This window comes from Marmota marmota, unplaced genomic scaffold, assembly GCF_001458135.2.
Source record: "Marmota marmota marmota unplaced genomic scaffold, marMar, whole genome shotgun sequence".
NCBI lineage: Eukaryota > Metazoa > Chordata > Mammalia > Rodentia > Sciuridae > Marmota > Marmota marmota.
The window spans coordinates 29,583,633-29,597,586 of NW_026000174.1; the positions used below are offsets into that span (position 1 = coordinate 29,583,633).

The 13,954-nt window shown below is 36.2% G+C and overlaps 1 protein-coding gene and 1 pseudogene across 4 annotated transcripts in view; one reads left to right on the forward strand and one right to left on the reverse strand.

Annotated features, from left to right (window-relative positions):
• The window catches only part of Pik3c2a (phosphatidylinositol-4-phosphate 3-kinase catalytic subunit type 2 alpha), a 120,161-nt gene that overhangs the window by 73,673 nt on the left and 32,534 nt on the right, over positions 1 to 13,954 (reverse strand). For all 3 annotated transcript variants that reach the window (XM_015477670.2, XM_048788428.1, XM_048788429.1), the window contains one exon: positions 9,389 to 9,492. In XM_015477670.2, coding sequence (XP_015333156.1) covers positions 9,389 to 9,492 — 104 coding nt within the window. The remainder of the gene's footprint in view (positions 1 to 9,388; positions 9,493 to 13,954) is intronic.
• Positions 1,951 to 2,954, forward strand: LOC107156495 (annotated as a pseudogene). The gene has a single exon (XR_001505369.2). The product of XR_001505369.2 is annotated as an RNA-binding protein 7-like (transcript).

The following is a 13,954-nucleotide window of genomic DNA, read 5'->3' on the forward strand; positions in this document are numbered from 1 at the left end:
TCCAGCCGCCCAGTCGCGAGGGCCTGGCCTCTAGTCCCCTGGTTTCTCCTGCTAGTCCTGGTTTCTCCTGCTAGACCAGATTTCTCCTGAGTGATGCCTCTTGGCAGTTCAAACTGTACTCTGGGCCTGCCGTTTGTTAGTTGTGGAGGGTGTCTATTGGGAACCCGGGCACTCTATTGTTTTGATTTTTTCCGCTTAACCCCTCCCCCAGGGCTGGCTAGACAGGTTTCGTTTTCACCGCTGATGGGAGGGGGAGTTGAAGGTCAGGTGTCTCTAGTTTTCCCCTTGTCTTTATGCAGGCTCGCTCTGATAATCCCTCCCCCGGAAAGCCTAGGAGAGATTTTATGCGAATTCCCCGCTGTATGGGAGCTGAGCTGAGTAACACACACCTGTTTTATTGTTGCAATCTGTCAGAGAGTGGCGTTGGTTACTTCATCTCTCCAAGATGGTGGCCGCTGGTTTCCTTGGTGGAGTTTCCGTTGTGCGGGATAGAACTGTACGGCTTCCTTCCCCATCTGAAATCCCAAACTCAGCCCGGGGCTCAGTGGGGGCTCAGCCGGAAGGATTCCACAGAATCCGCAGCAACGTTTCTCCCTGCTTGCTGGTCGCTTCTCCGTGGTGCCCCGCCGTCTGTAGCCACGGGGCGGGCCGCTCGGATCAGTCAGCCCGAATCTCCCGGCATTTGAAATTAAATGGGTTTACTGATAAGGATCAGTCTTCAGTCTTCCCTTATATGATTTATAGGTCATGATTGATCAGATTTTCTTCTTATTAATAGTAAGGGTGAGGGTGATAAGGCAGATTCTGTGTTTTCTAGTACTGTTGAAAACTGCAAGTGTTGGCTCTACTTAGCCATAACTTGGTGCAAAAAGCCTGAGCAGCATGTGTGTACTAATGAATTGGTAGAAGGCTGCTTTTGTTTGCTTTGTTAATCGCCTCAGGATATCTCTTTTAAAATAAGCTGTTTTAAGAGGAACAGAAGGGAAATCTGCTACCTAATATATACACAGTGCGAACCTCATAGGGGACTCCCGACATACCCTCAGGGAAGGAGGAGAGTCAAGGGGAGGAGTGGTTAAGGGCATCTAGGAACTTAACTGCTCCCCTAGGAGAGGAATTGGCCAACCTTGGGCCAGCAGGTTTTTAGCTGAACTTTACCTGCCTTTCTCACCCAGTAAATCAATCCCTATACTTGTTTTCCTCTTTGAAACAAGTCTTGGTTACCTAATTCTATTTTATTGTAACTTTAAAAATGAAAGTTATTGCTCTAAATTCATATCAGTTGCCTTACTCTTTGCTTGAATCAAATCATTCCGTATCAAACTTGCCCTTGGTTTACTATAGATAATTGGCTTTAAGGTGGTTTTTGTTTTTGTTTTTTAATGTACAATATTTTTAATTTGTCAAGTTGCTATAGCTGGCAATCATTTCACGTATGTAAAATTGCATTCCCTTTGTATTTCATGTGTAATTTATCAATTGAGTGCGTTTTATATTCAGGTTGGATTATGCATGTTTGGGTAAATGAAAGCTGTGTCTATTTGATTTATCGTTTAAAAATAAAGTTCCCTGAATATTTGAAAAAAAAAGGAATTATTTATGCCCCAAACAATGGAGTATGTATGTATATCAAAAACAGATGGTGCATGCCTGTGAATCCAGCAGCTTAGGAGGCTGAGACAGAAGGATCACAAGTTCAAAGCCAGTCCCAGCAACAGTGAGATGCTAAGCAACTCAGTGAGACCCTGTCTCTAAATAAAATACAAAATAGGGCTGGGGATGTGGCTCAGTGATTGAGTGTCCCTGAGTTCAATCCCCACTACAAAAACAAAGAATCAAATATACCACAGCCCAATAATATTGGCTAACTTTAACATGCCTCTTTCATGATCAGATAGATTTTCCAAATCAAAAATAAAGAAGCAAAATACAATTAATAATTTAGACTTAACAGACCTATATGGACTATTTCATCCAAAAAATGACTAAATATACTTTCTTCTCAGCAACACATGCATCCTTCTCTAAAATAGACCATATCTTAGGCCACAAAGCAACTTTTAACAAATACAAAACAATATATAAATACCTTGTATTTTATCAGATCATAATTCCATTATGAAATTGGAAATCAATGATAAGATAAAAAAATAGGTTGAGAAGGGGCAGCGGCAGCAGAGGCGGACCACACTCTCTGTCGGCAACCTTGAAACTAAAGTGACAGAGGAACTACTTTTCAAGCTTTTCCACCAGGATGGGCCAGTAATAAAGGTGAAAATTCCAAAAGATAAGGATGGTAAACCAAAGCAGTTTGCATTTGTGAATTTCAAACATGAAGTATCTGTTCCTTATGCTATGAATCTTCTTAATGGAATCAAACTTTTTGGAAGGCCCATCAAAATTCAATTTAGATCAGGAAGTAGTCATGCCTCACAGGTTGTCAGTATGTCATATTCCCAGCATCATGTTGGAAATTCAAGTCCTACTTCTACATCTCCTAGCAGGTATGAAAGGACTGTGGATAACGTGACAGCATCGGCACAAGTAATACAGAGATCATTTTCTTCTCCAGAAAATTATCAGAGACAAGCAGTGATGAACAGTGTTTTGAGACAGATGTCATATGGTGGGAAATTTGGGTCTTCACATGTGGATCAGTCAGGATTTAACCATCAGTTCAGTCACATAATCATACTTTCAACCAGTCTTCAAGCTCCCAGTGGCTCTAAGATGCATCATCATCACAGCGTAAAGTCAGACAGAATTCTCATCCCTACCTTTCAGATAGACATTATAGCCGCGAACAGCGTTATACCGATCATGGATCTGATCATCATTACAGAGGAAACAGAGATGATTTCTTCTATGAAGATAGGAATCATGATGGCTGGAGCCATGAGTATAACAGAAGAGACAGCTGTAGAGATGGAAAATGGCGCTCCTCTCGACACTAACTGTTAGTAAACGGACATTGTTTCATGGGATCATTTTAGGCCTGTTTGACTAAGTTGGTATGGAAATATTTTGAAAAACTATAAAGCAGCTTTACAAGTTGCCACATTTCTTTATATAAGTTTTTTAAAACCTAGAGATACAGTTTAATACAGAAATGAGAAGAATTGTGGTTTCAATTTTATTACATTAATAACCTTTCACCTCAGGGCTTTATAAAGAGGAAAGGATTTTATGCAAAAGAAAGTGCCACATTCCTAATCATTTTAGGTAGTTTAGGAAGGGTGAATTGTATAGAGTGGTTGTATTATAAAGCAAATATTTTAATTATCTGTTATCCTTTTGCATTGCAATTTGTTAGTAAATCAGATTTTGGTGTATATAACAACATCCAACTTGATAGTCTGCAAAGGCTATCTGTATTTTGTTAATAAATTAGAAAAAACTTTTTAGTGATACATTTTATTGACATTTTATTTGAGAACGATTATTGGGTTAAGTTTGGAGATAAATCATATTGCATAACTGAGAGAATTTAAGTGTAAATTCTATGACATGCTCTTTTGAGTTTTACCCCAATTGAACATATAAATGTACATATACTATTTCAGTCTAAAATTATAGAATTTGTTCATTCAATCATGTTGTATGACTGGTCTCAGAAGATGAAATATCTTTACATGTATATTTTTACATTAAAAATTACAGTGTTAGTATAAATCTTTTTCAGGAAGAACAAAAAATATCAGTGCATAGTCAGATAAAATGGAAAAATGTTTTACTGAAAATACTCTCTTTGGGGGAAAAATTCATAAAGCCTTTAAGTGCTGTATCTGTCACTCAAACTTTAGAAATTTTAACATTTTCAATGTGCCCAGGATGTGAATACAAAGACACATTTTATTATCAAGGAGATTGTACAGGTTGCTCTTTTTTTTTGTTTGAATATTGGAAAAGGATATAATGTTAACATTTTCTGGTTTTAAAATTTTTAAATCAAATTGTTTAAACAAACTTTTATGTATCAAGATGCTGTTTCCCTTTCATTGCAGAATTGTTTATAAAAATTCATTCCTGAAAAATTTGAATCCTTTTTAATACCACACCATTTGTACTATGTTGCTTTTTAATATATTAAAAACAAAAGGAAAAAAATAGAAGCTATTCTAACACCTGGAGACTAAATAACATAGTACTGAATAATAAATATTCAGAAGAAACCAGGGGTTAAATACAAAAATAGAAGTAAATGAGAATAGTGATACAACATATCAAAATCTTTGGGACACTATGAAGGAAGTTCTAAGAAAACAGTTGATACCATTGAGCTCATTCATTAAAAGAACAAAAAGATACCAAATAAATAATCTAACATTACATCTCAAGGCCTTAGGGGGGAAAAAAAAAGAACAAATCAACACCAAAATCATTAGGAGACAGGAAATAATTGAAATCAGATCTGATATCAATGAAATTGAAATTAAAAAAAAAAAAAAGCAACAAAACACTGGTTCTTTGAAAATAAACAAAACTGATAAATCCTTAGCCAAGCTACCCAAAAGAAAGAGGGAAAAAGCTGAAATTATTAAATTCGTGATGAAAAAGAAAATATCACCATAGACACTACTAAAATAGATAATCAGAAATTATTTTGAAAATCTATAATCCAATAAATTAGAAAATCCTGAAGAAATTAATAAATTTCTAGAGACATATGACCTACTCAAATTGAATCTGGAGGACATAGAAAATTTAAACAGATTGATTTAAAACAATTTCATTGCTTAAAAGCCTACTAACAAAGAAAGACTCAGGACTGGATGGATTCTCAGCAGACTTCTACCAGACCTTCAAAGAAGAATTAACACCAATCCTTCTCAAATTATTCCATGAAATAGAAAAGGAGTGAACCCTTCCAAATTCATTCTATGAAGCTAGTCATCCTGATACCAAAAGTAGACAAAGATATCAAGGAAAGAAAACTTCAGACCAATATAATGGATGAACATAGATGCAAAAATTCTTAATAGAGCAAATTCCATACAAAAACATGTTAAAAAGATAGTGCACCATGATCAAGTGGGTTCAGCCCAGGGATGCAAGGTTGGTTCAACACATGAAAATCAATAAATGTAATAATTCATCACATCAATAGACTTAAAGCCAAGAATTGCATGATTATCTCAATAGATGCAGAAAAAAACATTTGCTCAAAAATACAGCATCCATTCATGTTCAAAACACTAGGAAAAATAATAAGAGATAGTAGGAACATACCTCAACACTGGAAAAGCTATATGTATTAAACCCAAGGCCAATATCATTCTAAATGGAGAAAAATTGAAAGCATTCCCTCTAAAAACTGTAACAAGGATGACTTCTTTCACTACTTCCATTTAATACAGGCCTTGAAACTCTAGCCAGAGCTATTAGAAAGAAGAAATTAAAGGGATACAAATAGGAAAAGAAGAACTCAAACTCTCCCTATTTGTTGATGACATGATCCTTTATTTAGAATAATCAAAAACCTCCAGCTGAAAACTTCTAGAATTCATAAATGAATTCAGCTAAGTAGCAAGATACAAAATTAGTACCCATAGATCAATTGTGTTCCTAGACATCAGTGATGAATTAGCTGAAAGAGAAATTAGGAAAACTGTCCCATTCACAAAAGCCTCAAAAAAATAAAATATTTGGGAATCAATCTAACAAAATAGGTAAAAGACCTCTTCAATGAAAACTACAGAACACTAAAGAAAGAAATTGAAGAAGACCTTTGAAAATAGAAAGATCTTCCATGTTCTTGGATAGGCAGAATTAATATTGTCAAAATGGGCATACCTCCCAAAAGCACTATACCAATTTAATGCAATTCCTATTGAGGTTCCGACGACATTCTTCACAGAAATAGAAAACAAAGTCATGAAATTCATTTGGAAAAATAAGAGGCTCAAGATAGCCAAAGCAATCCTTAGCGAGAAAAATGAAGCCGGAAGCATCACAGTACCAGACCTTAAATTACACTACAGAACTATAGAAACAAAACTGGCATGGTCTTGGCACCAGTGAAGACCAATGATCCAGAATAGAAGACACAAAGACAAACACACATATAGTTATCTCATACATAGGGTATGTATGAGATACAAAGGTATCATACATATATATTCGAAAAAGATAGCCTCTTCAACAAATGGTGCTGGGAAAACTGGAAATCCATATGTAGCGGAATGAAATTTAACCCCTATCTCACATCCCGCACAAAATTCAAGTCAAAAGTGGATTAAAGACCTAGGCATTAGACCAGGAATCCTGCACCTACTAGAAGAAAAAGTAGGTCCAACTCTCTACCATGCTAGCCTAGAATTGAATTCCTCAATAAGACACCTAATGTGCAAGAAGTAAAATCAAAAATCAAGAAATGGGATAGTATCAAACTAAAAAGCTTTTCCATAGCAAAGGAAACAATCAAGAATGTGAAGAGAGAGCCTACAACATAGGAGAAAATCTTTGCCACTCACACCTCAGATAAGGCATTAATTTTCAGAATATACAAAGAACTCAAAAAGCTTGACCAAAAAAAAAAAAAAATAGCCCAATCAATAAATGGGCATAGGAACTGAACAGGCACTTCACAGAAGAAGAAATATGAAACATCAACAAATAGCAATTAGAGAAATGCAAATTAAAACTATACTGAGCCCAGTGTGGTGGCACACGCCTGTAATCCCAGGGGCTTGGGAGGCTGAGGCAGGAGAATTGAAAGTTCAAAGCCAGCCTCAGCAACATAGTAAGGCCCTAAGCCACTCAGTGAGACCCTGTCTCTAAATAAAAAACTTTAAAAAGGCTGGAGGTGGATTAATGGTTAAGCACCCCTGGGTTCAATCCCCAGTACCACCCCCCCCCCAAAATATATATATATACACAAGTAACAATAAAAATTGGCAGGGATGTGAGGAAAGGGTACACTCATACATTGCTGTTAGGACTGCAAATTGGTGCAACCACTCTGGAAGGCAGTATGGAGATTCCTCAGAAAACTTGGAATGGAACTACCACTTGACCCAGTTATCCTACTTGTCAGCAACCCCAAGTAATTAAAATCAGCATACTACAGTGATGAGGCCACATCAATGTTGACAGTACCTCAATTCACAATAGCTAAGCTATAGATGCCCCTCAACAGATGAATGGATAAAGAAGTTGTGGAAAGTGTAAACAATGGAATATTACTTAGCCACAAAGAAGAATGAAATTATGACTTTGCCAGTAAATGGACATAACTAGAGACTATCATGCTAAGTGAAATAAGCCAATTCCAACAAACCTAAGTAAGGACGAATGCTCTCTCTAATATGTGGATGCTAACCTACAACAAGGTGGGAGAGGAAGAAGAGAAGTTCAGTGGATTAAACAAAGGAGAATGAAGGGGAGAAAGAGGGGATAAAAATAAGAGACAGTGGAATGAATTGGACATAACTTTCCTGTGCACATATATGAATACACCACAGTGAATCTCAACATTGTGTACATCCACAAGACTGGGATCCTAACTACAATAAGATATATTACATGCTTATATAACATATGTAAATAGATTTTACTATCATGTACAACTAAAAAGAACAAGTAAAAAACAATAAAAATTAAAAGCTGGGAATGTAGCTCAATGGGTGGATTGCTTGCCTAGCATGTATGAATCCATGGTTTGCCAGCAGTGAATTAAAGAAAAGAAAGAGAGAGAGAGAAATTGATTGATCAAGTTTCAGCTCTTAGTAGCTATTCTCCCTATCTTCAAAAGCTCCATTTACAATGGGAAAAAAATGAAGCTACCCTGCATTGAGAATGGGCAGAGGAAGAAAAAGGAGCAAAGAGGAAAAAGGAAAGGGAGCAGGAAAGGAGATCCAGAGGGGAGGGAAGATGATTATAGATGTGAATTTCTGGATCTTGCTGTTATTGAACTCTGCTCTATCTTTCCTTTTTCTGGTATAGGGGATTGTGAAACAGTATGTTACCTTTTTGGTTAACTTAGTGCAAGCTGTGTTTCTAGCACTCGTAACGTAAGTTCTGAAAATACCCTGATATAAGAAAATACACTTAGCCAGAGGCAAAGGAGACTTAGCTTTGTATTGACTACAAGAAAAAAAACCTTTGTTAGGATACTTTTCTAATCTATAAAGGATGCAATATTGGACAGATTTATGATCGAGAGTGCAGCACAATGGCATATAACTATAATCCAGCTATGAGGATGAGGCAGGAAAACCACAAGTTCAAGGCTAGCAACTTAGCAAGATTCTGTCTCAAAATAAAGAATAAAAAGGGTTGGGGATGTAGTTCAGTAATAAACTGCTCCTAGATTCAATCCCTAGTATCACCAAGCAAACAAAAAAAGATTGAAAAAATATTTTAGAATGGCTTTTTTTTTTTGGTGGTACTCGGGATTGAACCCAGGGCTTCGCACATGCTAGACAACCATTCTACCACTGAGCTACATCCCCAGACCTTTTTATTCTTTATTTTGAGACAGGTCATACTAAGTTGCCCAGGCTGGCCTCGAACTTGTGATCCTCTTGCCTCAGCCTACCCACTAGCTGAGATTACAGCTGTGTACTACCATACCTCCTCAGAATTGCATTTTTCTAATCTTCAGAAAATATATTTGTCCCCCTAACCTTGCCTATTATAAATAAATAATGCTACCTCTTAAATAAATAGAACAGTATTTTTTATGCTAGAAAGTTTATGGGAAAGTTAAATCTCTCTTAAAACAAAAGTAGACATTTCTAAGTGTAGCAAAATTTACGTGTAAGCTATAGTTTTGCTAGTTAAGAGAGTATCAGAAATCTACTCATGGGCTCATGGGACTGTGAGTACAGTTCAATGGTAGAATATTTGCCTACACAAGGCCTCAAGTTTGATCCTTAGCACCACAATTTAACAAGGGGGAGGGGAAGGGAGGGAAGGAGGAAAAGGTAAGGAAGAAGAAAGAAGAAATTACCCCAACCTCAATTTTTCTTCTAAATATTCACAAACCTTGGGCTGGGAATATAGCTCTGTGTTAGAGCATAGAGCACTGGCCTAGTATAAGGCCAAGAGTTCAATCCCCAGAACACAGAAAAATAAATAAATAAAAAGCAGAAATCTAGGGGCTGGAGATGGTACTTGCCTAGTGTATGCAAGGCTCTGGGTTCACTCCCCAGTGCTGCAAAAAAAAAAAACAAAAAAAGCAGAAATCTAACAAGTAAAGATATAGCATCATCTGTACTTTGTGGAAATAAGTTAATTAACTGACAAACTCAAATTTTAGCCACATAAAGAAAATAATTGCTAAAATTTTAGAATTATTATCATTAAGCTGGTTCTCAAGTTGTTCTTTTTTTTTTTTTTTAAATAACACTTAAAGAATCTGTAATTCACAAAGAAAAGTCCTTACTTTGTAATGGATTGACAAAAAGCTGCCACCTCCTCATTCTGTACTTCAATTTCTTGTAGAAGTGATCTTCCAGTTGGCAAACTAGTGGTCCCACTTGAGTCTTTCTGTAATTAAAAAAGTGTTTTTATTTTAAAAGTGAAAGATCTCTAAAAGATATACAGTAGCATAGCACAAACATTTTTATAAAAACACACACAAACTTATAGAGGCAAAATAAACTGCAGCAGTATAAAGTTTTAAATATGGATTCCTATCTCAGTAAGTTCTTTGGTTTAACTTGTCCAAGAGTAGAAACATACTGTATCGATTAGTAAAAGCGGAATGCTAAAGACCTTTCTTCTCAAAGTGTTCCTGAAATGAACACTTAAGCAAATTAACAGTTATATGAAATTAAAGGACTACCTTCTGTTTTAAAACAATGAAGAGATCAAACCTAATTGGATCTCCACTAATACACCACGAATTCTATATTTTCAACTTAGACTCCAATTCCAAGAGAATGAGTTTTAGAAGCAAATGAATGGGAATTTTCTACATTAATAAACTTATATAAACATCCTAATATTCCTCCAAAAAGTTAAGTCTGGTAAAAATTTGTTTGCAATGTTGAGAGAGATCCATTTGCCACTCAAAAATAGCCAAACTGGAGAATCCATTTAAAGGTGTTTTAATATACTACATAAAAATACTTATTTTGGCAGAAATTTCCTTTAAAACTAAAATACAAACATTCTCAATTCAAAATGAAATGAAAAAACCACAATGTATAAATTTCAAGAGTTGTAATAGATTTCAACATACATAACACACAAGACTGATTAAACTGAAAATTTTAGGCAATAATTCCTTTAAAAGGTGGCAGAGCCCTTTCTGCTAGAATATCACATGCACATTTTGGGGGAAGGAGGTACCTGGAGTTGTACAAAAATCACAACTGAAAATAAAATGGCTCCTGGGAAAAAGAGTTAACACAGACTACTCAAAATCAGTGTTAACTATGCAACCAAAGCCCTGACTAAAAATACTAGCACAGTTATGCTTACTTGTATTTGTACTTAGCATTAAGGTCTTCAATGTTTTGAGGCCTAAAACTCCGAATCTCTTGAAGTTAAGGACTGAGATGTATCTCAGTGGTAGAGCGCTTGCCTAGGATGAGGGAGCCCCTTGGTTGAATTCCCAGACACACACATGAAGTATAATACGGGAATGTAGACTTCTTCAATCAACCAAAAAGAAAACAAAAAAGCTCATAATTCAAAGGGAAATGTCTTCATAGCTTCTTTGCCTGCATCCACTGTTTCAGTAGACAGTTCAATACTGCAATTCAGTATCACTCTTGAAGTCACCCACTTTCACTAAAAAAGAACACTTCTGCGGGATTTTCAGTGTTTTTCTTAACAATTTCCTCTATTGTTAAAGCTTTCTCTTGAATTTCTTTCTTTAAGTTTTATTTTTTAGTTGTAGTCAAACACAATACCTTTATTTTATTTATTTATTTTTATGTGGTGCTGAGAATTGAACCCAGGGCCTTGCACATGCTAAGCGAGAGCTCTACCGCTGAGCCACAACCGCAGCCCTTGAATCTCTCGATTGCTTCAAAAATGTTAATATGCTGGGAAAGATTATGTCTGAACTAATGCTACTTCTTTATTATACTAGCATCTGGAATGACCAATAGCATATCAATTATTGTGTTATAGAAACAAGAATGGTAGCAAATAAGACTCTACTAAAGAATGGGATTTGATATTTCCTAGCAAATCCTTTTGATTTGATATCCCAAGTCTGCAACAATCTAATCCAATCTCATTTCCCACAACTTCCCAAACAATATCTATGTTCCAGTTAGTCTGAACAATATTCTGTTTCAATAAAACACAAATGGAGCTTATCTTGTCTAGGAATCCTGTTCTTTGTCTGAAATGTTTTCCTCTCAATCTACCTCACAATATATCAATTTTTGGGGGGGTGGGGGCAGTACTACTGGGAGTTGATCCCAAGGATGCTCTACCAATAAATTACCTCCTCGACCCTTAAAATTTTTTTAATTAATTAATTTATTTATTTGCAGTATTGGGGATCAAACTCAGAGACATTTTACCATTGAGCTACATCCCCAGCTGTTTTTTAATTTTTTATACAGGGTCTCAGTAAGTCGCCCAGACTGTCTTCAAACTTGCAATCCTCCTGCTTTACCCTCCCGAGTTATAGATCACAGGCGTACACTACTGCACCTGCCCAGATATCACATATTTCAAAGACAGATTCTTACACTTCTTGGGGCACTTAAAAAAATTTTTTTAATTAGAAAAAGAAGAAATGTCTTCTTCCCACGTCAGTTGGTCCAGACAAAGATGACTTCAGCTGCTTCTCACCTGACTGCAGTATGGGGATTGTCAGGTGCATCCTTGACTTGCTGCTGGACGTCTACTTCCTCTCCAACATCCCCATCTCTGTCTGTGGACCTGTAGGTGGTACTGCTACAAGAATTCTACTGAGTTTAGAAACCTGCTGATTTGGTATTCTAAAGATTTCAAATACCTTCTCATGCAGAGCACCCCAGTGTGGTTTAAGTGTTTCGCAAGCTTTTGTTTCAGCTGCCTTTATTTCCCCATTGCAACATATGCCTTCTTCAAAGGAAATTGCAAGTGGATCCACACCTCTGCAATCATCTACTCAGTTCATACCCTAACAACTTTAATTCTAATTCTCTCCACATTGCTATTTGAGGATTTCTCCAAAGCCAGTGGTTTCAAAAGACAAGATCCTGTGACTTTCCATGAATGAATAACTCTCACAGGCATCTATCCCCCCTTTCTCACCTTATACTTATTCTTATATACCTTATACTTCTGTCTTTTCATGTTGAAGAACTCCTACTATGAGGAGAAAAGGAAGAAAACTGAGGGAAACAACCACTGGCCCAGGGGAGAGATGCTCACGGGGCAGTTGCCTTTTTGACCCAATACAAAAGGGTCTGCTCTGGGGAAAAAATGTTTTTTGAGTTCTTTATATATCCTGGAGATTAATGCTCTACCAGGTTGGTTCAACATTTGGAAATCAATAAACATAATTTATACAAAGGATTTATAAAGAACTAAAAAAACCTTAACATAAAAAAAAAAAAAACCAATAACTCAACCAATAAATGGACTAAGGAACTGAACAGACACTTCACAGAGGAAGAAATAGAATCAGCGAACAAATATATGAAAAAATGTTCAACATCACTAGCAATTAGAGAAATGCAAATCTAAACTACTCTAAGATTTCCTCCCACTCCAGTCAGAATGACAATTATTAAGAATACATGTGTAACAATAAATGTTGTGAGGATGTGTGGGAAAAGGTTCACTTATACATTGCTGGTGGGACTGCAAATTGGTGCAACCATTCTGGAAAGCAGTATGGAGATTCCTCGGAAAACCTGGAATGGAACCACCATTTGACCCAGTTATCCCACTCCTTGGTTTATACCCAAAGGATTTAAAATCAGCATACTATAGTGATACAGCCACATCAATGTTCATAGCAGTTCAACTCACAACAGCTAAGCTATGGAACCAACCTAGGTGCCATTCAATTGATAAATGGATGAAGAAAATGTGGTACATATACAAAATGTAATATTACTCAGCCACTAAGAAGAATGAAATTATGACTCTGCCAGTAAATGGATGGAACCAGAGGCTATCATGCTAAGTAAAATAAGCCAATCCCCCAAAATCAAAGGCCAAATGTTCTGACATGCAGATTCTGACTCACAATAGGAAGAGGGGAGGGAGGAGTGGAAGTTCACTGGATTAGGATGGGGGGACATGGGAGGAAGTGAGGGAGGATGTGAATGGGAAAGACAGTAGAATGAATCAGACATAACTTTCCTATGTTCATTTATGAATAAAACCCGTATAACTCCATATCATGTATAACCACAAGAATAGGAAGTTATATTCTAAGTATGCATGTCAAAATATATTCTATTGTCATGTATAACTAAAAAGAACAAGTTAAAAATTTGTTTTTGCAGTGCCTTTCAGAATTTGGTACTTCCTTTTAAGTTATAAGTTTTGATAATGACAGAAATACATTATAATAAGCAACTAGTCATTCATCAAGGTAATAAAAGAATCTGGAAAGTTAACTCAAATGTTCTGCCCATGAAAGGTAAAAAAAATAGCTGGACTTTAACATACAATCATTTTCATCTTCCTAATAAAGCTCTTTTTCTTAAAAAAAAAAAAAAATAGCTGGACTGCCAATTATTTCACCCTCAATATTAGCATCAACATTTTGGGTACTTTTTTCCTCCATTCTTTCTGGAACAATAAGAAAATTTTATACCTAATTCCTCAAGTCAAGTCCTCACTTCACCCACCAACTTCACATGAGCAATCATAAGTATAAAATCATCTTTTTACTCCATTAATCCTGAAGACATTTCTTATGTGGCACTCTAGGCTTTCTATTTTTTACTGCATTTATACACACATCTTGTCCTCTCCCTCCAGCTCAAGATGTTTAAAAGTGAGGTATCATGGTTTGGATGTGAGGTGTCCCCCAAAAGCT